Genomic DNA, 25,209 nt, shown 5'->3' on the forward strand with positions numbered 1-25,209 from the left:
GAACTTGTTCTCAACTAGCCTAACCGGTTAAATAAAGGTGAAATAAAATAAAAAATAAATAGACCCCTCATGGAGTCAGAGTAACAACCTACCCACTGATACATCAGTATAGACCCCTCATGGAGTCAGAGTAACAACCTACCTGTCTATACATAAGTATAGACCCCTCATGGAGTCAGAGTAATAGCGTCTCTCTCTTCTTTGGCCATATTTGACACGTTGCAGAGTTTGCTAGCTCATGTTTCTATCATCCACATGGTCCAGCTTTATTGTGATATGGTGATATTCCTGTGTATTGCCGCTCTTGAGTGTAGTTTATAACACAGTTTTGGGGAGGGGAGCTTTAAGCTTCAGACGACACAGCAGGAACTTATATATAGGCATTGTCTTTCCTTATTGGAATGCATCCTTACAGGAAGTACTTCATATATGGGCCCAGACAGTCATATTGGAATGTGGCCTGGAGCAGGAACTCCATATATGGGCCTAGACAGTCATATTGAAATGCAGCCTATTAGAGCTGTGACCATGCCAATTTGCTTTAGAGAACGACCAATATGTTTTTTTTAAGGCTAAAATAAAATATTTTATGCCGTTATTCAATATCATTAAATTTGAAAATGGTGATGACAAAATTTCCCAGAGACAATCTAACTACATAAGTTTCTAAGTGTATTCGCCACGTGCACAGGATACAACTGACACAAGTCAGTATTCGACGTCCATCCATGTCTGAGGATGTCGGGAGATGACGTGGAAACTGGCCACTGGGCAACAGTGAGCGCTGTTACCTTCAAGTAGGTTTCAGTTTTGCTAGGGCATTGCGGACGATGATGGCAGATTGCAAGTTATTTTTGATATTTTTGTTTGAAGCCTATCCCAATCCTTAACCCTTACCTTAACCATCCGGAGTGAATTCCTAACCTTAAGAATTTGGAGTTAATGCCTAAACTTAACTTTAAATACTTCAACATTTTATGTTTGGAACAACTTATAAAATGTGACTTTTGAGAAACATGGCTGGACGTCTCATTGTGACGTGAGAGCTGGGTGAAATCAAGATGCCATAGACTTACTCACAATACAGGTGAATGCATATTCAATAGGAGTGTGTGCATGCATTGAGTTATTGAGCTTGTCTTGGCTGATTTCAGTGGAATCTATGGTGCTACAGATGACAAACAATCACACAGTTTCCCTTCAATTTGGGACTTATATTAGCCTATTATATTTGCCTCAACAACATTTGCATAGAAGCAGCCTGATCTCTTTTTTTCATAAAGTGTGCTGTCTCTTTAAGACTGTCTCAGACCAGTCACTCTCAAGACACTCCTCTCTTACATGCAACAATTTGTCAACTAAGAGAATACGAGTCATTTAACCCAGTGAACATTTTTGGAGACAATCGCCTTGCTATGTGTTGCTATGTGTTATAACAAATAAAGTAGTTGAGCTGACCTTAGCCTCAAATCTTCTAGCTAGCTGGTGGCCAGTATGTTGTTTTGTAATGTCCTGTAGCCTATATATGGACATCAGGGGTTGGAAGCAAAATCATTTTCCAATAGTTTAGTTCTGAACAGAACCACAATCTTTTTTGTTTCGTTCCACTGTTCCGACCAGCAAAATAAAGTTCTGAATGGGTTTGAACCCCAAAAAGTACAGGTTTATATTGTTATTTTCTATTTTTTAACCTATGAAGTCAACTATTTTGTAAAACATTTTTAGCTAATTGAATTACTTCACCAATCAGTGTGGATAGAGCAGGCAAACTAGTTGTTTACATGTGTGATGGACAAACAAGTGTAGTCTATGGCGCAAGATGCAACTGAAATTGTACAAGTGTGGAGAGAGTGAGAGAGGGTTGAGGAGGCTTGAATCACTGGGCATCTAGTTATCACATGCATTATATGAATTAGTTACACAGAATTATACCTAGGAGGATTGGCTTATATGGAGGAACTTTGAATGTCCTTTTGAGCAGCTAGCTAACCAGCTTGTGTGTGTGCAGAGTGGTACCAAAATGTAAAATACATTACCTTACCTTTTTGTAGTTAATAAATCCTAGCTGATAACTAGGCCTATAGTATCCCTAACTAGCATTGAAAAGGTTCATCCATTCTTCTCTGTGCTTAAACACACACAGGTAAAGATTTCCAGCTTGCAGGCAGACACTGGAATAGGTTTCAGTGAGGGCTTTCCATAGGCGCTTTACTGCATTTTGTTGTGGGACTAGAAAAAAATGTCTGTTACATAAAGGAACATTACTAACCAGTTCCCATCAAAAATAACGGTTCTTTTCCAGAACAGTATGGATCACTGGTCCTTTAAAAATATTCTACTTTTTGGTTCTGTTCCTTGAACCGTTCCTTGAACACTTTCAAAATGTATACATGCCGTGTGTCATCAATCAAGTGTCCTTAAGCTAAAATATATCCAGCATGAGTGGTTAGCTAACAAGATGCAGTCCAGCCAGATGTTCCTCACCAGTTTGCAACATTTTACACAAGGGGCTAGTGTGCTCATACTACGTAGGGGACATCGGCTGCATCGATAGTCAAGAAAAGGCTAATATCGGTAACAAATATTGGCCCAACCGATTATCGGTCACTCTCTAATTTGCTCACCTGCATCCAATCTTCATTAACCACAAGTCCGCCTCACTCTTGATTAATCAACCAGCCTCATAGTATTTAAACGGCATCCATCTTCACTCCTTTGTACATCTACATTACAAACAGTCCGTACTGGAAGTTTGTGCTGATCCAATGACCCATCACCACCCCATCCTCCTCCCCATCGAGTCAAAAATAATATCCCGATATGTATCTGTGTTGATTTTTCCCACATTGCTAATGCACGCACACGCGAACACACACGCACACACAGACACACACCAACATGTGTGTGTGTATACACAGCTAGCTCCAGCATTGCTTGATTACTTTGGTCTGATTTGAATTAGAGATTCATCATTCTCAGATCTCGGAAATCACTTCACGGTTTGGTGGTTTGGGGGTTTTGCATGAGTGCCAGCATAGAATTGGCTCTAGTCACATTTGATATTGGGTTCAGATTTGTTTTGGTCCAATGGTGGTGGCTTACTAAGGGCAGACAAGGGCTTGGAGGCACAACCCATTTGTTTTGGTGTTTAACCCTCATGTCTACGAGAAACGATAAGAACTGTTCAAGGTACAGGATAGATAAAAAGAACGATAGAACAAGATATTGAATGATAGAATTATTGATAGAATGCTGATATACTGAACAAAAATATAAATGCAACAATTTCAATAATTTTACTGAGTTCCAGTTCATATAAGGAAATCAGTCAATTGAAATAGAATCATTAGGCCCTATAATCTATGGATTTCACATGACTGGGCAGGGGTTTTTGAGAATTAGTTTTTCCCCACAAAAGGGCTTTATTACGACAGAAATACTCCTCAGTTTCATCAGCTGTCCGGGTGGCTGGTCTCAGACAATCTCTCAGGTAAAGAAGCCGGATGTGGAGGTCCTGGGCTACCATGGTTACATGTGGTTGTGATGCTGGTTGGGCATACTGTCAAATTCTCTAAAATGACGTTGGATACGGCTTATGGTAGAGACATTAGCATTCAATTATCTGGCAATAGCTCTGGTGGACATTCCTGCACTCAGCATGCCAATTGCACGCTCCCTCACAACTTGAGACATCTGTGGCATTGTGTTGTGACAAAACTGCATATTTGTATTGCCTACAGGACAAGGTGCACCTGTGTAATGATCATGCTGTTTAATCAGCTTCTTGATATGCCACAACTGTCAGATTATCTTGGCAAAGGAGAAAGGCTCACTAACAGGGATATAAACAAATGTGTGCACAAAATTTTAGCAAAATAATATTCTTGTGCCTCCAGAAAATTTCTGGGATCTTTTATTTCAGCTCATGAACTATGGGACCAACACTTGTGTTCATATTTTTGTTCAGTATAGATAGAAAGAATGATACAACAATAGAGTGAACAATAGATGCCACTGATTTTCAGACACACATACTTCAGAACCACACACACACACACACACACACACACACACACACACAGAGAACAGTCAGTGTATTGACGGCGGCTCCCCTGGCTAGTGCTTTAATATCTGGTTCAGGCCCTGATTGACTATAATGGAAGCAGCATGGCGGCCGCTGCCTTTGAAATGTCTTCCACATGCGGAGGAGGGACACAGGGAGTGTGTGTCTCTGTATATGGGGCAGTGTGTGAGCGGGGGAGCGACAGGGTGTAGAGGAAGCATTTCCCCTCTTCTATGATCCTGCTCACATCCAGGTCAACACTCGCAGTGAGAACACACACACACACATATTTCCTATTTATCCTAGCATGTTGTTTTGCTGGCTTTGATATTAATAATAATGATGATGATTAGTTTCTCTGTGTAAACATGTTTACTTCTACCATGTTGTTTGAGGGTTTTTGATGTCTCAAAAGTCAAATATGGATTTTAGTTGAGAGTATTGGATTTTGCTCACTAAAATATAAAGGAAAGAGGAAATAACAGTGCAGGCATTCTCACCTTGAAAATGGCTACTGTGTTGTAGTTCATGTGTACTGTTTGTAAGGACACTGTCAGATGTGTGCGTACTGGTAGCGAAGTCAGGTGCAGGACAGCAGAGATTTGAGAACAGGCGCACACTTTATTTAGGCAAAAGTGCAAAACGTGCAAAGCAGTCACAAGAATTATGTTTAACAATAAACATCTTTGTGAAAAATAACACGGAAAAAACAAGCCAGTCTGGTGCATCAACAATACACACATAACACAAAGACATGATGGGGAACAGAGGAATAAATACATGTAGATTGATTGTGGAATGAAAACCAGGTGTGCAGGGAACAAGACAAAACAAATGGATACATGAAAAATGGAGCGGCGATGGCTAGAAAGCCGGTGACGCCGAACGCCGCCCGAACAAGGAGAGGAGCCGACTAGAAAGCCGGTGACGCTGAACGCCGCCCGAACAAGGAGAGGAGCCGACTTCGGCGGAAGTCGTGACAGACACAGCTTCCCAGAAACCTTTTTTAGCAAAGTTAACACACAACGAGAGTGTGGTAATACATTTGATTTTGCAACAACACAGTTAAAGAATATACTGCAACATGTGGTTACGGACAAAGGAACCAATCTTTTCCGTAAAAGCAGACGTTTACAGTAGTTTTAAAGATGGCTTTTAAAGTTCTCCCAACCGCAGTTTTAAATAAGCTGTTAAAAAAGTAGAAAATATTAGCGAGTGAGGCACCTTGGGTTTTTATAAACCACAGAGAAACAACATGGTGTCTGTAGTAGAGACATGACCTGCGGTAGAGGCGTGGCGCCTGCGGTAGAGGCGTGGCGCCTGCGGTAGAGGCGTGGCGCCTGCGGTAGAGGCGTGGCGCCTGCGGTAGAGGCGTGGCGCCTGCGGTAGAGACGTGGCGCCTGCGGTAGAGACGTGGCGCCTGCGGTAGAGACGTGGCGTCTTTGCTCAGAACTCTCTCTTGGACCTTCTGGCTCCTCTACAAACAAACACTCTGAAAAGCTGTTTGAACAGGATCTGTCTCACTCTATAATGTAGTCTAATGTGTTTCCCCTTCCCTGTGTGTTTCTGATGAGAGTAGGAGTCTTATGGTCCAGATGGGAGGAAGAGTAGCGAGAGAGAAAGAAAGAGAAGAGGGGGTCATGAAGTGTGTGGCTTGAAGTTGTGTATCTTATGTGAGAACTAAATGTATGGGGATGATAAATAGTGAGTAGAGGTGCAGTAGATCAGAACTGCTGCTGTGGTCACTGTTAGCAGGCAGCGGCTGACTGCTTAGGGGAGTCCATGTATACCTACTTCACCACGATGGGAGGGAGTGAGGGAAGGATGAAGAAAGATAGGGGAAAGAGTGGTAAAATAGAGGGGAAGGAGTTGAGGACAGAAGAGTGAGAGACTGAGAAGCAGGAGGGAGGAAGAGACAGGATAGAGAAGAGAGAGTAGAGTAAATAAACGGGGCTGGGGTGGTTGAGGCCTTCCGCAGGAGATGGTGTGTGTGTGTGTGTGTGTGTGTGTGTGTGTGTGTTGGCAGATCAAACCCAGCTGGCTCCCATTTGCCCAGGAATGAGTCTGCACCTCTGAGGCCCACAACCTGTGTGTGTTGCCCTGCATAATTACAGCTTCATTATGGACTGCCTGGCTCCAGCAGGCGCATATAAAACACATACATATGTTACATATGTCCTCACATACATTTAATGCACTATATACATATGTCCTCACATACATTTAATGCACTATATACATATGTCCTCACATACATTTAATGCACTATATATGTCCTCACAAACACAATGCAGGTTTCAATGCAGGTTTCACATACACCCCTAAACAGTCTAAAGGGGTTGGATTTTACTGTCTCCAGATGCACACACACACATCACACACACACACACACACACACACATCACACATACACTCCCTCACACAATGATGTTCTCACTCACTCTCTCTTTGAGGGAGAGGAGTAATTATACAGTCTGTCCCATCCAGTGAACAGCTTGAAGGTTGGAAATGGCAGTAGACGTTCAATGGCAGAAGGGATATGTCCTGTTAGTGGAATCTACAGTATGAAACAGTGTGTGTGTGTGTGTGTTCTCGGTCCATGTGTATTATATGTGGTAGTCCTTGAGTACATTGGCAACTCTATCAAAGACAGAACAAAGCAGCTACAGTGATAAAATATTGATGTTTCAGCTGTTCTCAGCAACATGTCTGGAGGAAGAGGAGACATTCAATAACTTCAGAAGAATTCAAGTAGAACAGTTTATAGCCTTTTTAAGTAGCCTTCATAAAGGCTTTGTGAATGTGTATTGCCTTTGTCCTAGTCTCTCTTCTCTCTCTGTTACCTCCAGATGAATGTGTGTCCTGTCCCAGTCTCTCTTCTCTCTCTGTTACCTCCAGATGAATGTGTGTCCTGTCCCAGTCTCTCTTCTCTCTCTGTTACCTCCAGATGAATGTGTGTCCTGTCCCAGTCTCTCTTCTCGCTCTGTTACCTCCAGATGAATGTGTGTCCTGTCCCAGTCTCTCTTCTCTCTCTGTTACCTCCAGATGAATGTGTGTCCTGTCCCAGTCTCTCTTCTCTCTCTGTTACCTCCAGATGAATGTGTGTCCTGTCCCAGTCTCTCTTCTCTCTCTGTTACCTCCAGATGAATGTGTGTCCTGTCCCAGTCTCTCTTCTCTCTCTGTTACCTCCAGATGAATGTGTGTCCTGTCCCAGTCTCTCTTCTCTCTCTGTTACCTCCAGATGAATGTGTGTCCTGTCCCAGTCTCTCTTCTCTCTCTGTTACCTCCAGATGAATGTGTGTCCTGTCCCAGTCTCTCTTCTCTCTCTGTCACCTCCAGATGAATGTGTGTCCTGTCCCAGTCTCTCTTCTCTCTCTGTTACCTCCAGATGAATGTGTGTCCTGTCCCAGTCTCTCTTCTCGCTCTGTTACCTCCAGATGAATGTGTGTCCTGTCCCAGTCTCTCTTCTCTCTCTGTCACCTCCAGATGAATGTGTGTCCTGTCCCAGTCTCTCTTCTCGCTCTGTTACCTCCAGATGAATGTGTGTCCTGTCCCAGTCTCTCTTCTCTCTCTGTTACCTCCAGATGAATGTGTGTCCTGTCCCAGTCTCTCTTCTCTCTCTGTCACCTCCAGATGAATGTGTGTCCTGTCCCAGTCTCTCTTCTCTCTCTGTTACCTCCAGATGAATGTGTGTCCTGCCCAGTCTCTCTTCTCTCTCTGTTACCTCCAGATGAATGTGTGTCCTGTCCCAGTCTCTCTTCTCTCTCTGTTACCTCCAGATGAATGTGTGTCCTGTCCCAGTCTCTCTTCTCTCTCTGTTACCTCCAGATGAATGTGTGTCCTGTCCCAGTCTCTCTTCTCTCTCTGTCACCTCCAGATGAATGTGTGTCCTGTCCCAGTCTCTCTTCTCTCTCTGTTACCTCCAGATGAATGTGTGTCCTGTCCCAGTCTCTCTTCTCTCTCTGTTACCTCCAGATGAATGTGTGTCCTGTCCCAGTCTCTCTTCTCTCTCTGTTACCTCCAGATGAATGTGTGTCCTGTCCCAGTCTCTCTTCTCTCTCTGTTACCTCCAGATGAATGTGTGTCCTGTCCCAGTCTCTCTTCTCTCTCTGTTACCTCCAGATGAATGTGTGTCCTGTCCCAGTCTCTCTTCTCTCTCTGTTACCTCCAGATGAATGTGTGTCCTGTCCCAGTCTCTCTTCTCTCTCTGTTACCTCCAGATGAATGTGTGTCCTGTCCCAGTCTCTCTTCTCTCTCTGTTACCTCCAGATGAATGTGTGTCCTGTCACCTCCAGTCTGTCCCAGTCTCTCTTCTCTCTCTGTTACCTCCAGATGAATGTGTGTCCTGTCCCAGTCTCTCTTCTCGCTCTGTTACCTCCAGATGAATGTGTGTCCTGTCCCAGTCTCTCTTCTCTCTCTGTCACCTCCAGATGAATGTGTGTCCTGTCCCAGTCTCTCTTCTCTCTCTGTTACCTCCAGATGAATGTGTGTCCTGTCCCAGTCTCTCTTCTCTCTCTGTTACCTCCAGATGAATGTGTGTCCTGTCCCAGTCTCTCTTCTCTCTCTGTTACCTCCAGATGAATGTGTGTCCTGTCCCAGTCTCTCTTCTCTCTCTGTTACCTCCAGATGAATGTGTGTCCTGTCCCAGTCTCTCTTCTCTCTCTGTTACCTCCAGATGAATGTGTGTCCTGTCCCAGTCTCTCTTCTCTCTCTGTTACCTCCAGATGAATGTGTGTCCTGTCCCAGTCTCTCTTCTCTCTCTGTTACCTCCAGATGAATGTGTGTCCTGTCCCAGTCTCTCTTCTCTCTCTGTTACCTCCAGATGAATGTGTGTCCTGTCCCAGTCTCTCTTCTCTCTCTGTTACCTCCAGATGAATGTGTGTCCTGTCCCAGTCTCTCTTCTCTCTCTGTTACCTCCAGATGAATGTGTGTCCTGTCCCAGTCTCTCTTCTCTCTCTGTTACCTCCAGATGAATGTGTGTCCTGTCCCAGTCTCTCTTCTCTCTCTGTTACCTCCAGATGAATGTGTGTCCTGTCCCAGTCTCTCTTCTCTCTCTGTTACCTCCAGATGAATGTGTGTCCTGTCCCAGTCTCTCTTCTCTCTCTGTTACCTCCAGATGAATGTGTGTCCTGTCCCAGTCTCTCTTCTCTCTCTGTTACCTCCAGATGAATGTGTGTCCTGTCCCAGTCTCTCTTCTCTCTCTGTTACCTCCAGATGAATGTGTGTCCTGTCCCAGTCTCTCTTCTCTCTCTGTTACCTCCAGATGAATGTGTGTCCTGTCCCAGTCTCTCTTCTCTCTCTGTTACCTCCAGATGAATGTGTGTCCTGTCCCAGTCTCTCTTCTCTCTCTGTTACCTCCAGATGAATGTGTGTCCTGTCCCAGTCTCTCTTCTCTCTCTGTTACCTCCAGATGAATGTGTGTCCTGTCCCAGTCTCTCTTCTCTCTCTGTCACCTCCAGATGAATGTGTGTCCTGTCCCAGTCTCTCTTCTCTCTCTGTTACCTCCAGATGAATGTGTGTCCTGTCCCAGTCTCTCTTCTCTCTCTGTTACCTCCAGATGAATGTGTGTCCTGTCCCAGTCTCTCTTCTCTCTCTGTTACCTCCAGATGAATGTGTGTCCTGTCCCAGTCTCTCTTCTCTCTCTGTTACCTCCAGATGAATGTGTGTCCTGTCCCAGTCTCTCTTCTCTCTTCTCTGTTACCTCCAGATGAATGTGTGTCCTGTCCCAGTCTCTCTTCTCTCTCTGTTACCTCCAGATGAATGTGTGTCCTGTCCCAGTCTCTCTTCTCTCTCTGTTACCTCCAGATGAATGTGTGTCCTGTCCCAGTCTCTCTTCTCTCTCTGTTACCTCCAGATGAATGTGTGTCCTGTCCCAGTCTCTCTTCTCTCTCTGTTACCTCCAGATGAATGTGTGTCCTGTCCCAGTCTCTCTTCTCTCTCTGTTACCTCCAGATGAATGTGTGTCCTGTCCCAGTCTCTCTTCTCTCTCTGTTACCTCCAGATGAATGTGTGTCCTGTCCCAGTCTCTCTTCTCTCTCTGTTACCTCCAGATGAATGTGTGTCCTGTCCCAGTCTCTCTTCTCTCTCTGTTACCTCCAGATGAATGTGTGTCCTGTCCCAGTCTCTCTTCTCTCTCTGTTACCTCCAGATGAATGTGTGTCTTGTCCCAGTCTCTCTTCTCTCTCTGTTACCTCCAGATGAATGTGTGTCCTGTCCCAGTCTCTCTTCTCTCTCTGTTACCTCCAGATGAATGTGTGTCCTGTCCCAGTCTCTCTTCTCTCTCTCTGTTACCTCCAGATGAATGTGTGTCCTGTCCCAGTCTCTCTTCTCTCTCTGTTACCTCCAGATGAATGTGTGTCCTGTCCCAGTCTCTCTTCTCTCTCTGTTACCTCCAGATGAATGTGTGTCCTGTCCCAGTCTCTCTTCTCTCTCTGTTACCTCCAGATGAATGTGTGTCCTGTCCCAGTCTCTCTTCTCTCTCTGTTACCTCCAGATGAATGTGTGTCCTGTCCCAGTCTCTCTTCTCTCTCTGTTACCTCCAGATGAATGTGTGTCCTGTCCCAGTCTCTCTTCTCTCTCTCACCTCCAGATGAATGTGTGTCTTGTCCAATGTTCCCTCAAAAAAATGTTAATCACTGAGCAATTTTCAGGTCTGCTGAGCTTCAGTGTAACTTCCGGCACGTGTTTACTGCTGTACCTGTTTAAATTAGTTTAACAGTAGTTTAACAGTCGTCTCAAAATACAGCACTGTCCCTTTAAGAGAAAAAAAGCTCTTTACCTGACTTGATTTTCATAATGTCTAGAAATGTACACTTTTATAATCTTGTAGGAAGTAATCACTCCCTTATTGCTGACTACAAACTACAATATACTATAAAATCTATAACTGGGCTAATAACTCTAACTAGCAAAGAATATGAACAAATGTACACACGTGGTTAAATGCAGCTCTGGCTTTGATCTCAAAACAAGTGCATCTACTCACTATTGCTCATGCAGTAAACACAGTCCAGTTCAAAGTAAATGGCACAGATCCATATGGCAATGATCCATTTGTATATAGGCCTACTGTAGCTCTGATTGGTTATGCTGCACCAGTCTGTGTAGAGTAAGGGCATGTCAATGCAATAGAATCCTACTCCGATGTGTTCTACCTACAACAAAATCCCTTGCATAGTTAGTTTTGCATACTAAGTCTTGCATAGTTCATTTTGTTTTGGTATGTTGCGTTAAAAGTGGCTAATATTGCTTTGATTTGATCAGGATTCCCACAGTAAAGTGACACGTTGATAGTGTTAACAGGGCAAGGTTGCCTCTGTTAACTAACAGGGAAACGGTGATAGTGTTAACAGGGCAAGGTTGCCTCTGTTAACTAACAGGGAAATGTTGATCAAATTAAATATAGCCCTTCGTACATCAGCTGATATCTCAAAGTGCTGTACAGAAACCCAGCCTAAAACCCCAAACAGCAAGCAATGCAGCTGTAGAAGCACGGTGGCTAGGAAAAACTCCCTAGAAAGGCCAAAACCTAGGAAGAAACCTAGAGAGGAACCAGGCTATGAGGGGTGGCCAGTCCTCTTCTGGCTGTGCTGGGTGGAGATTATAACAGAACATGGCCAAGATGTTCAAATGTTCATAAATTACCAGCAGGGTCAAATAATAATAATCACAGTAGTTGTCGAGGGCGCAGCAAGTCAACACCTCAGGAGTAAATGACAGTTGGCTTTTCATAGCCGATCATTCAGAGTATCTCTACCGCTCCTGTTGTCTCTAGAGAGTTGAAAACAGCAGGTCTGGGACAGGTAGTACATCGCGTGAAGGGTTCCATAGCCGCAGGCAGAACAGTTGAAACTGGAGCAGCAGCACGGCCAGGTGGACTGGGGACAGCAAGGAGTCATCATGCCAGGTATTCCTGAGGCATGGTCCTAGGGCTCAGGTCCTCCAAGAGAGAGAAAGAAAGAGAGAATTAGAGAGAGCAAATTCACACAGGACACCGGATAAGACAAGAGAAGTACTCCAGATATAACAAACTGATGCAGATTTGAAGAGGAGTCCGTAAATTGCTTTCTAATGATCATGATCTTTTCCTCAAAGAAGTTCATGAATTTATTACTGCTGAAGTGAAAGCCATCCTCACTTGGGGAATGCTGCTTTTTAGTTAGCTCTGTGACAGTATAAAACATACATTTCGGATTGTTCTTATTTTCCTCAATTAAGTTGGAAAAATAGGATGATCGAGCAGCAGTGAGGGCTCTTCGATACTGCAAGGTACTGTCTTTCCAAGCTAGACGGAAGACTTCCAGTTTGGTGTGGCGCCATTTCCGTTCCAATTTTCTGGAAGCTTGCTTCAGAGCTCGGGTATTTTCTGTATACCAGGGAGCTAGTTTCTTAGGAGAAATGTTTTTAGTTTTTAGGGGTGCAACTGCATCTAGGATATTGCGGAAGGTTAAATTGAGTTCCTCAGTTAGGTGGTTAACTGATTTTTGTCCTCTGACGTCCTTGGGTAGACAGAGGGAGTCTGGAAGGACATCAAGGAATCTTTGTGTTGTCTGTGAATTTATAGCACGACTTTTGATGCTCCTTGGTTGGGGTCTGAGCAGATTATTTGTTGCGATTGCAAATGTATTAAAATGGTGGTCCGATAGTCCAGGATTATGAGGAAAAACATTAAGATTCACAACATTTATTCCACGGGACAAAACTAGGTCCAGAATATGACTGTGACAGTGAGTAGGTCCAGAGACATGTTGGACAAAACCCACTGAGATGATGATGGCTCCGAAAGCCTTTTGGAGTGGGTCTGTGGATGTGGATTTTCCATGTGAATATTAAAGTCACCAAAAATTTGAATATTATCTGCTATGACTACAAGGTCCGATAGGAATTCAGGGAACTCAATGAGGAACGGTGTATATGGTCCAGGAGGCCTGTAAACAGTAGCTATAAAAAGTGATTGATTAGGCTGCATAGATTTCATGACTAGAAGCTCAAAAGACGAAAACGCCATTTTTTTTGTAAATTGAAATTTGCTATCATAAATGTTAGCAACACCTCCGCCTTTGCGAGATGCACGGGGGAAATGGTCACTAGTGTAGCCAGGAGGTGAGGCCTCATTTAACACAGTAAATTCATCAGGCTTAAGCCATGTTTCAGTCAGGCCAATCACATCAAGATTATGATCAGTGATTAGTTCATTGACTATAACTGCCTTTGAAGTAAGGGATCTAACATTAATTAGCCCTATTTTGAGATGTGAGGTATCACAATCTCTTTCAATAATGACAGGAATGGAGGAGGTCTTTATCCTAGTGAGATTGCTAAGTTTTGCCCAACCCAGGTCGAGGCACAGACACGGTCTCAATGGGGATAGCTGAGCTGAAAAACTAAACTAAAACTAACTAGAGGTCCTGACGAATCACGTCCAGATAAAGCATCATGTTAATGTTACTACTTAGCTTCGGCTGTTGGAGGTCCTGACGAATCACGTCCAGATAAAGCATCATGTTAATGTTACTACTTAGCTTCGGCTGTTGGAGGTCCTGACGAATCACGTCCAGATAAAGCATCATGTTAATGTTACTACTTAGCTTCGGATGTTGGAGGTCCTGACGAATCACGTCCAGATAAAGCATCATGTTAATGTTACTACTTAGCTTCGGCTGTTGGAGGTCCTGACGAACCACGTCCAGATAAAGCATCATGTTAATGTTACTACTTAGCTTCGGATGTTGGAGGTCCTGACGAATCACGTCCAGATAAAGCATCATGTTAATGTTACTACTTAGCTTCGGATGTTGGAGGTCCTGACGAATCACGTCCAGATAAAGCATCATGTTAATGTTACTACTTAGCTTCGGCTGTTGGAGGTCCTGACGAATCACGTCCAGATAAAGCATCATGTTAATGTTACTACTTAGCTTCGGCTGTTGGAGGTCCTGACGAATCACGTCCAGATAAAGCATCATGTTAATGTTACTACTTAGCTTCGGATGTTGGAGGTCCTGACGAATCACGTCCAGATAAAGCGTCCAGAGTAAAAAAGTTGAGGGAAAAACCAAAAATGTAAACGGTAATTAAAAAGTAAAAACCGTAAACTTTGACCAGTGACACCAGTCAGGCCAATCACATCCATTATGATCAGTGAAGTTCATTGACTATAACTGCCTTTGAAGTAAGGGATCTAACATTAAACCCCATGCCACACCCAGGAATGTCAGGTAGCAAAGTAAGGTTGGCAACAAAACGCACAAGCGCACAGCAACACGGTAACAAGTCTGCAAGTTGTGACTGGAAATTACGTATGATAGTGTTAACTAACAGGGAAACGGTGATAGTGTTAACTAACGGGGAAACGGTGATAGTGTTAACTAACGGGGAAACGGTGATAGCGGTGATAGTGTTAACTAACGGGGAAACAGTGATAGTGTTAACTAACAGGGAAACGGTGATAGTGTTAACTAATGGGGAAACGGTGATAGTGTTAACTAACGGGAAACGGTGATAGTGTTAACTAACGGGAAACGGTGATAGTGTTAACTAACGGGAAACGGTGATAGTGTTAACTAACGGGAAACGGTGATAGTGTTAACTAACGGGAAACGCGGTGATAGTGTTAACTAACGGGAAACGGTGATAGTGTTAACTAACGGGAAACGGTGATAGTGTTAACTAACGGGAAACGGGAAACGGTGATAGTGTTAACTAACGGGAAACGGTGATAGTGTTAACTAATGGGGAAACGGTGATAGTGTTAACTAACGGGGAAACGGTGATAGTGTTAACTAACGGGGAAACGGTGATAGTGTTAACTAACGGGGAAACGGTGATAGTGTTAACTAACGGGGAAACGGTGATAGTGTTAACTAACGGGGAAACGGTGATAGTGTTAACTAATGGGGAAAACTCTAGAAAGTTGAGTGAAGTTCAATCTTGTGCTTCTCTGCGCGTCATTTCTTCAGTGTGGCAGTCTGTGGGGAGATGTGCGCCCACGCAGCTTAGAGGGAACATTGGTCCTGTCCCTCTGTCTGTCTCTCCTCTCTCTCTGTTACCTCCAGATTTGGACAGGAGCATGGAGCCCCTCATCGAGAGGCCAAAGGTTAAACCAGAGGGGTTGCTAGGAGACGCGGAGAACGGCAACAACAACAACAGTCTCTCACAGCCGGACCTGACGACACCTAGCAAGAGCATTACCTGTGAGTTACACACACACACACACGTACATACACAAGCATACGCACACACACACACACACACACACGTCTGTCTGCACATATGTACACGCTCTCTCACGCACACACATACAAATACATAAATGCCTTTGATTGTTTGGGCTCCAGCCCCGGTGTTGTGAGTCACACCGTCTGGACCCTGAATGAACACACACAGCCCTAAGAAATAGGTTAGATACACACTCTCTCATGCCTCTGAATTGAATTGTCAACAGAGGGATTTAAAAATTAAAAATAAAGTTTAAATATTTTTAATTTTTAAATAGGCATGTTAAACAAATTCTTATTTACAATGATGGCCTACTGGGGAGCAGTGGGCAGAACAAGAGATTTTTACCTTGTCAGCTCAGGGATTCGATCTAGCAACCTTTCGGTTACTGGTCCAACGCTCTAACCACTAGGATACCTGCCTGTTAGTTTCCAAATTGCTAAAGTACACGTGTCTACATGCAAAACGCCACATGCTGCAGCCAAATGAAACACCTCTCCTCCATTTGACTATTTCCTCTCTGTTTGGTGGTAACTGTGATTGCTGGGAGTCGCTATGACTACTGTACCTAGGTGACTCTGACAGTATAGTTTTTGGACGTGTCCATCTCTCCCCCGTATTCTCTTGGGCATCTTTGTGAAGTATGAACCATAGTTTATGTAGTAATATAGACCTGGGCTTACAGTGTATCGCCAGACCTGATTAGAGGGGTCACAGTTCAAGGCCTGGTCCTGGCTAGAAACACTGGTTTGTTTCGTTGATGGGTCACAAGAAGTCCAAACGGTAAAGGTGGTTCACAGAGCTGAACAGATGTCCTTCACTGACCCCCTAACACCATATGGTCCCCCAATACAGTACTGCATTCACTTCCTGCTGGAAAAGCAGCCTTGGCATCAATAACATACAGATACTGTACACAAATATACTGATACACACATACCTTCCTGTCTCCGCCAAAACCCCTATCCACACACACATCATCCCACTGTAGTCCGGCCAGGGGTCCTCTGCTCCAAGCAACGAGAGCTACTTACTGATAGTTACTGAGCTACCACAAAGTAACTCCAGGAGCTGTAATGATGGTGTGTTTAAGAGGCTGTGTCAGAGAGAGAGAGAGAGAGAGAGAGATTGGGTAATACTAGGACAGTATTTAGGGTTATGGGGGAATTGGGCCGGGTAATGTTGAAATACTTATGAGACAGGTTTCTGTGGGATTTTTGTGTGTGCGTGTGCGTATTAGTCTGGGTCTGTATTCAACATTCTTCTCTTATTTTATGTCCCCCATAAAATCAGCTCCATACACTGTGCTGCAAGAGTTACTAGACTACAGACAAAATGTTCAAGCCCCATCTCACACCTTCCTCCATCCCCCTGTACCTCATTACCCCCTATACCTCATTCCACCTATACCTCCCTCTATCCATCTCACACCTTCCTCCATCCCCCTGTACCTCATTACCCCTATACCTCCTTCCACCTATACCTCCCTCTATCCATCTCACACCTTCCTCCATCCCCCTGTACCTCATTACCCCTATACCTCCTTCCACCTATACCTCCCTCTATCCATCTCACACCTTCCTCCATCCCCTTGTACCTCATTACCACTTATACCTCCTTCTACCTATACCTCCCTCTATCCATCTCACACCTTCCTCCATCCCCCTGTACCTCATTACCCCCATACCTCCTTCCACCTATACCTCCCTCTATCCATCTCACACCTTCCTCCATCCCCCTGTACCTCATTACCCCCTATACCTTCATCCCCCTGTACCTCCCTCCATCCCCCTATACCTCCCTCTATCCATCTCACACCTTCCTCTATCCCCCTATACCTACCTCCTTCGCCCTATACCATGCCCCATCCCCCAATACCTCTCTCCTTCCACCCCTATACCTCTCTCCTTCCACCCCCTATACCTCTCTCCTTCCACCCCTATACCTCCCTCCTTCCACCCCCTATGCCTCCCTCCTTCCACCCCCTATACCTCCCCTCCATCCCCCTATACCTCCCTCCTTCCAGCCCCCTATACCACGCCCCATCCCCCAATACCTCCCTCCTTCTACCCCCTATACCTCCCTCCTTCCACCCCCTATACCTCCCTCCTTCCACCCCCTATACCTCCCTCCTTCCACCCCCTATACCTCCCTCCATCCCCCTATACCTCCCTCCTTCCATACCTCCCTCCACCCCCCTATACCTCCCTCAATCCATCATCTACACCTCCTTTCAAACCCTCCTCCCACTCTGGTGTACATATCTAGGATCAGCTTTCCCTTCCCCAAGCCTAACCTTAACCATTAGGGGAAGAAATCAAAACAGACCTTAGATCAGCATCTATAAGCAATGTCATCTCTGTTACGCCTGCTTTTCTCTGCTGATGCAGATGGCTGGTGAGTCAGTCTGGGGGCTCGTATTATGTGAGTGTGTGTGTATGTGTGTTTTTGTGCATGCGTGTGTGTCGAAGTCGTAAATTGAACACTATTGTATCATCAGCAACACTGTGACTAACTTTCTAGATCCTCTTACTCTGCTACAACCACAGCCATAAAGAGAGGGAGAGTTTGGCCTGTCTACTGATTATATCAAATATGAACTTGTGCCTCTTGCTGCTACTAGTTGACTAGATGTCTGTGTGTATGTGCCGTGATGTCATCATGTAAATGACACGTGTGTGGAGGAAAACAGAAGCGAGATTGCATTCTGCAACCCAGATGCTCTGTCTCACAGTGATGACATCATGGCTGTAGCATGTGTCTGGCGCTGGGCCTCTGACAAGCTGTCTGAGACTAATGTGCAGAGAGAGCTGTTAACGGGTGTGTGTTAATGTGGCGCATGTGTGCACAAGTGCGTAAGTGCATGCACGAGTGTGTGCACAGGTTTGTGTGTGCTGTGCCTGCATGTGTGTGTATGCTGTTCTCTTCAGTAGTTGAGTGGTGTGTTTCTGTGTCTCTAGCACATTGATTCAGTAAAGCATCAGTCAAGCTCTTACGTCAGTGTGAGTGACCTGTCACAGTCCTATACACCCTGCCAGTAAGTAGCGGGGTGGGAGGGGTGAAAAGCTGACTCGTGACTGACCTCTCCTTTGGGGGTACTCTTGTATGTTTGGAACTGTTTTCATCCAAACCTCAGGTCTGCTCTGCTGCTACTCTAACCACCATCACCACCACCTCTCTGTCAGACCCTCACTCACATTCCCTCACTCACTCCCTTTGTCTGGTGCCACAGTGGAACACAGAGAGTTAAGGACCCACAGGGATTCATCAGTCCTCATGACTCATTTGTACAACTTCAGTCAGAAAATGCTCCATACAGACAAGTTAATAACAGCTGAAATGGAGCAATATTTAGTTAACGTTTTAGTTGTAAGGCGTACAATCACACACACACAACAGTGCAGTGGAAAGGCTGAGTTGACAGCTTGGTGAGGTCAGTATGATGTTGGGCTCATTAAAGGGGATGTGGACCAGGTTAGAGTGTCGCTGGTGTAAAATGTAACAGGATTGTGACACAGTGCCTTTAATTACACACCAGTCTGAGATTGATCTGTCCTCATCCTCCTCTTCCTCCTCCTTCACACACACACACAGTAGTCTGTGATTAATCTCTCCTTTTCCTCATCCTCCTCTTGCTTCTCTCTCTCTCTCTCTCTCACACACACACACACACACACACACACACACACACACACGCACACAGAGCCTGGAAAGAGTGACACCTAACCCCAACTTTACTTCTGACCCATTCTTTCCCCTTCCCTCTCCTCTGTCTTACCTTTCACCCTTTCCACCTTACTTCTCTCCTCCTTCCCTCTCTCCTCTATCTTACCTTTCACGCTTTCCACCTTCCCTCTCTCCTCCTTCCCTCTCTGCTCTCTCCTCCTTCCCTCTCTGCTCTCTCCTCCTTCCCTCTCTGCTCTCTCCTCCTTCCCTCTCTGCTCTCTCCTCCTCTCCTCTCCGCTCGCCTCCTTCCCCCTCTGCTCTCTCCTCCTTCCCTCTCTGCTCTCTCCTCCTTCCCTCTCTGCTCTCTCCTCCTTCCCTCTCTGCTCTCTCCTCCTTCCCTCTCTGCTCTCTCCTCCTTCCCTCTCTGCTCTCTCCTCCTCTCCTCTCCGCTCGCCTCCTTCCCCCTCTGCTCTCTCCTCCTTCCCTCTCTGCTCTCTCCTCCTTCCCTCTCTGCTCTCTCCTCCTTCCCTCTCTGCTCTCTCCTCCTTCCCTCTCTGCTCTCTCCTCCTTCCCTCTCTGCTCTCTCCTCCTCTCCTCTCCGCTCGCCTCCTTCCCCCTCTGCTCTCTCCTCCTTCCCTCTCTGCTCTCTCCTCCTTCCCTCTCTGCTCTCTCCTCCTTCCCTCTCTGCTCTCTCCTCCTTCCCTCTCTGCTCTCTCCTCATTCCCTCTCTCCCTCTCTCCTCTCTCCCTCTCTCCTCTCTCCCTCTCTCCTCTCTCCCTCTCTCCTCTCTCCCTCTCTCTCCTCCTCCTCTCCTCTCTCCTCTCTCCCTCTCTCCTCTCTCCCTCTCTCCTCTCTCCCTCTCTCCTCTCTCCTCTCTCCTCTCTCCTCTCTCCCTCTCTCCTCTCTCCCTCTCTCCTCTCTCCCTCTCTCCTCCTCTCCTCTCCGCTCGCCTCCTTCCCCCTCTGCTCTCTCCTCCTTCCCCCTCTGCTCTCTCCTCCTTCCCTCTCTGCTCTCTCCTCCTTCCCTCTCTGCTCTCTCCTCCTTCCCTCTCTCCCTCTCTCCTCTCTCCCTCTCTCCTCTCTCCCTCTCTCCTCTCTCCCTCTCTGCTCTCTCCTCCTTCCCTCTCTGCTCTCTCCTCTCTCCCTCTCTCCTCTCTCCCTCTCTCCTCCCTCCCTCTCTCCATATTTTCACCCCATTCTCCCAGTTAAGTAGGGCGTTTATCCTCTCTCAGCCCCCATTGCCCACTCTGTATAGGGAAATAAGCCACACTTCCATTGGAATACCACTCTTTAGAAATACCACACTCTGCTCTCCTGAGATTAGAGTCCCCATCCCTGTAGAGATTGTTATTGAAATGAGCTGAAGCAGCCAGGGGCTTATGAGGTCAGTGTTTGTGAGGGGTCACACATTTTAACACCCCCCACCTCCCAGTCCTCATCAAGTCCCATTGGTGGTGAATGAGGTGACAGTGGAAGGACAAGGTGACAGTACTTACCATGTAAAGCACTTAGTTGTGATTAGCTGTGATCTGTAGTAACAGTTCTGGGCGTCACTCAGGTGTTTCTGTTCTATATGTAGGGAGGGAAAACAGGTTCCCAACATGTCCCTCACAGCTCTGACCGAGTTCAGCTGGTCTGGCATCAACAGCACTCTGTTTACTGTCTACTGGTCAGACTGCTGAGTCACTGAAGGAGAGAGGGAGGAAAAGTGGGGAAAGAGGGAGGTAGGAGGAGGGAGGTTGGAAAGGTAGAGATGTGCAGTGATCAGTAGTAATCATAGCCTCAAGTCTAGAGTGGTGGGAGGGAGGTGACTGAAGGGGAGGTGGTGGGAGGGAGGTGACTGAAGGGGAGGTGGTGGGAGGGAGGTGACTGAAGGGGAGGTGGTGGGTGGGAGGTGACTGAAGGGGAGGTGGTGGGAGGGAGGTGACTGAAGGGGAGGTGGTGGGAGGGAGGTGACTGAAGGGGAGGTGGTGGGAGGGAGGTGACTGAAGGGGAGGTGGTGGGAGGGAGGTGACTGAAGGGGAGGTGGTGGGTGGGAGGTGACTGAAGGGGAGGTGGTGGGAGGGAGGTGACTGAAGGGGAGGTGGTGGGAGGGAGGTGACTGAAGGGGAGGTGGTGGGAGGGAGGTGACTGAAGGGGAGGTGGTGGGAGGGAGGTGACTGAAGGGGAGGTGGTGGGAGGGAGGTGACTGAAGGGGAGGTAGTGGGAGGGAGGTGACTGAAGGGGAGGTGGTGGGATTTGGAGGGAGGGGGAGGTTGGCAGTTTGGAGGGTAATGGGAGGTGAGTGAATGGAGGGATTTGGGGAGAGAGGGAGGGGGAGGGGAGGGGAGGTAGAGGTGAGCATTCAGCCGACTGTGATTCACCCTCTCTCAAGCCAGACATACCACACCCCCATCGCTGCAGGCAACAGGCTGGGCCTACACTGGGCCTCTCTTCCTCTCCCAGTCTCACCCTGTCTCTCTCTCTCAATTCAAGGGCTTTATTGGCATGGGAAACATGTTAACATTGCCAAAGCAAGTGAAATAGATAATAAACAAAAGTGAAATAAACAATCAAAATTAACACTCTCTCTGTCTCTCGCTCTGTTTCCCCTCACACACTGTTTTGTACATATTCTTGCATTCTCCGGCCCAGGCTACACTATTGACTCACCCTCCTTCCTGCTCTGTGTTTCTCCCCTCTTCTCCTTCAGTTTGTGGTGTGCCAGTTTCATCATGCTAAGCCCACAGTCATTTGGCTTTTTATTTGTTCTTATTTTTAACTATGTGCTGCTGAATCATTGTGTTTGTGTGGCACGCCCTTACATCACTCCTGACCCAAAATAGACAAGGCAGCCAAAGCTTAGGGGTGTAGATCCGCAGAACACATCTTTCTCTCACACACTGTCGTCTGTTTCTCTATCTCACAAACACATACACGCACACTCTCTATCGCAGGGTGTGTTGCACAAAGAGCTGTTTCTCTCTCTCTCTCTCTCTCTCTCTCTGTGTGTGTGCCAGCCTTGTTGTTTGTCCTTAGGCTTTATATGGAGACAGTCATGACTCCTCTGAAACCTAGTCAGTCTGTCTGTCTGGCTGCTAGATGCCCAAGAGACCCGCCTGTTTACTGCCCACACACACACACCCCCACCGACACCCACACACAGGGGAGAGGGGTGAATGAACTCTCATACCACTCTAAATAATATCCAGACACCATTTGAACTCTCTCTCTGTCTAGTTAGAAGGAAGTCATCCCTTGTTCCATTTCCAGCAATCCTTTTTTAAAGACTCAAATGGCAATCAAGAAACAAACAATATTCCTGCTGCTGTTGTCTTTACCAACCAGAGGAATGTACTGGCAACCAGACATGGACGGCATGTGCTGTGCTACTTAGAGAATGACTAGCAGAGAGATGTGGGGTAAAGGCATCGCTCTGTGTGGTTTCACTAAAACTGACTCTGATTAGGGTTGGTGGCTGCAATTATGTCTCTCTCTGTGTGTGTGCGTGTGTGTGTGCGTGTCTGTGTGTGTGCGTGTGCATGTCTTCTAGTGAAGTGAAAAGCTGAGACATGGTTTTTAGGGCAGATTCTCTCTCTCTGGGGTCCAGGGTTTGGATGGGTCTGACTGTTCCTCCTTACCGATCATTTGGAGAACAATGGTGGCCACACATCCTGTCTCCTCCTCTACTCACCATCCCTCGCTCTCTCTTCTCCTCCTCTAGACAGAACCAAACCGTTATGCTGTAATGTACTACACAGCATTGTACTGTATCTTTAAAATGTGCGAATGGTTAAAGTGAAAGACCGGGGGATAGCGAGGAGGAGAGACAAAGAGCGAGGGGGAGAGACAAAGAGCGAGGGGGAGAGACAAAGAGCGAGGGGGAGAGACAAAGAGCGAGGGGGAGAGACAAAGAGCGAGGGGGAGAGACAAAGAGCGAGGGGGAGAGACAAAGAGCGAGGGGGAGAGACAAAGAGCGAGGGGGAGAGACAAAGAGCGAGGGGGAGAGACAAAGAGCGAGGGGGAGAGACAAAGAGCGAGGGGGAGAGACAAAGAGCGAGGGGGAGAGACAAAGAGCGAGGGGGAGAGACAAAGAGCGAGGGGGAGAGACAGAGAAGGAGAGTGGGGAGAGACAGAGAAGGAGAGTGGGGAGAGAAGGAGAGTGGGGAGAGAAGGAGAGTGGGGAGAGGAGAGAGAGAGGGGGATAGAGAAGGAGAGAGAGTGGGGGGGAGAGAGAAGGAGAGAGAGTGGGGGAGAGAAGGAGAGTGGGGAGAGAGGAGAGAGAGAGGGGGATAGAGAAGGAGAGAGAGTGGGGGGAGAGAGAAGGAGAGAGAGGGGGAGAGAGAAGGAGAGAGAGTGGGGGAGAGACAGAGAAGGAGAGTGGGGAGAGAAGGAGAGTGGGGAGAGAAGGAGAGTGGGGAGAGAGGAGAGAGAGAGGGGGATAGAGAAGGAGAGAGAGTGGGGGAGAGAGAAGGAGAGAGAGTGGGGGAGAGAGAAGGAGAGAGAGTGGGGGAGAGAGGAGAGAGAGAAGGAGCGAGGGAGAGAGTGGGGGAGAGAGAAGGAGCGAGGGAAAGAGAGTGGGGGAGAAAGAAGGAGAGCGAGGGGGAGAGAAGGAGGAAAAAGGAGAAAAGAGACATAACAGCAGAGCAGCAGGTATTGACTTATGACATACTTCAGAAGACGCAATATTTTTTCCCCACACACACACACACTCACACTAACCCGTGGGTTGCCAGACATCTGGAATGGGGTTAGAAAACGCTGAATGAAAGAATCTTTAATCACACTCGATTGGTTGTGTGACCCCGGCCATGGGCCAATCAAAACAGCCCTAGCAGGGTTATCTGTCTCTGAATGATTGTCTAATGGACGGTTTTACTGCCCGCTAGGCCTCACTGCATCTCAGCCCCCGGTGTGTGTGTCTGTGTGTGTGTTTCTCTCTGGACGTCCTGCAGTGGTTTTCTACCCTGTGAAGTCACACCTCTCTCCATCTGTGTGTTCAGGTCAAGAAAATATTTAGGGCCTCGAAAGGATGGTATTAAATATTATCATAATATATCATATATTTTTCAAGGTGTTTGTTTTGACAGAGGTGGTGTGCTTTCACACCTCAGGAAATGAGTATTGGTGGCACTGCTCAGAGTAAAATATACGAAGAGGTGCACGTTGGACAGCCAAGATCAACCCTGGTCTGAGTTAAAGGAGGAACAGTAGAGGGTTTGTAGGTTGTAAACACACCAGGGTTGTGTGTGTGTGTGTAGCCTACATTTGAGACTGTGAGGAGAGAGAACCAAGCCATTTCAGCCCCTCTGTTCACATAAATCAAAACCCTAAAACTAGCAACCATATATGCATCACAGTCATGAGTGACATATGAATGCAGGGTGCACCTAGCAATGTGCAGCTGCCAGTGGTAGACCATGAAGTACCAGTTGTCCTTGGTGAATGATTTGAATAGATTCTTAATGTTCTATGAATTTGACCTGGCCAAACTGAAGGCCTATTTCCTATGGGGATTCTCTGTAATGATGTTGTGTCCAAGACACGTTTCTCCCACCAACTTGTTCTTGTTTATTCATGTCAGTGAGAGGAGGGGAGAGGAGAGGACATTAGCGTAGAGTGTCTGTCTGTGGGTTGTCGTGTAAGCATCTAGACGAGCCGGGTCAGAAGTCATCATAATACACATGGCCCTTCCCAGGAGCCATTGAGGCCTGCTGTATCAATGACTACGTTTCCCATGTGTCCCGCTATTACAACGAAAGCAACTATTGTAAATGTTTTTCTTTTCTTTCTTTGTTCCTGTCCTCAGGTCAGCCCCAGGCTCGATCCACCCACATCCACCCTGCCCAACCCTGCCTAACACAGCCAACCAGCCAACCACGAGACGGAGCCAAGCTTCACACACACTGCCCCAACTGCACGCACGCCCCTCACACCAACAGAGTGAGGAACGGAGGCCCCTGTGATCGGCCTGCCCCTGGCTCCCTCCCTAAAGCAGCCTCTTCCTCCTCCTCGTCGGGGATGAAGAACTCCACGAAGCTCCAGTCCAACCCCTCCATCACCTCTCAGAGCAGCAAGAGGAGCAAGAGCTCCTCCAAGAGCAACAGCTCCCAGATACCTACAGAGGTACAGGAAGGTGAGTTGCTACCTGATCTAGTCTATCTCACTGTATCCTGCACTTCCTCCCTCCTCCTATGTCTCATCTCTTATTATTCTCCATCCCGTCTCCCCCATCCTCTCCCAAACAGTATGCATTCCAAACCAACTTAGCAGGCCAAATAAAGA

General features: G+C 46.7%; 1 protein-coding gene across 5 annotated transcripts in view; it reads left to right on the plus strand.

Annotated features, from left to right (window-relative positions):
* The window catches only part of LOC112237451 (myoD family inhibitor), a 58,250-nt gene that overhangs the window by 15,878 nt on the left and 17,163 nt on the right, over window positions 1-25,209 (plus strand). For all 5 annotated transcript variants that reach the window (XM_042296261.1, XM_042296264.1, XM_042296263.1 and 2 more), the window contains exons 3-4: window positions 15,118-15,255; window positions 24,734-25,060. In XM_042296261.1, coding sequence (XP_042152195.1) covers window positions 15,132-15,255; window positions 24,734-25,060 — 451 coding nt within the window. In that variant the 5' untranslated portion in view covers window positions 15,118-15,131. The remainder of the gene's footprint in view (window positions 1-15,117; window positions 15,256-24,733; window positions 25,061-25,209) is intronic.

This window comes from Oncorhynchus tshawytscha, linkage group LG02 (genome assembly GCF_018296145.1).
Source record: "Oncorhynchus tshawytscha isolate Ot180627B linkage group LG02, Otsh_v2.0, whole genome shotgun sequence".
NCBI lineage: Eukaryota > Metazoa > Chordata > Actinopteri > Salmoniformes > Salmonidae > Oncorhynchus > Oncorhynchus tshawytscha.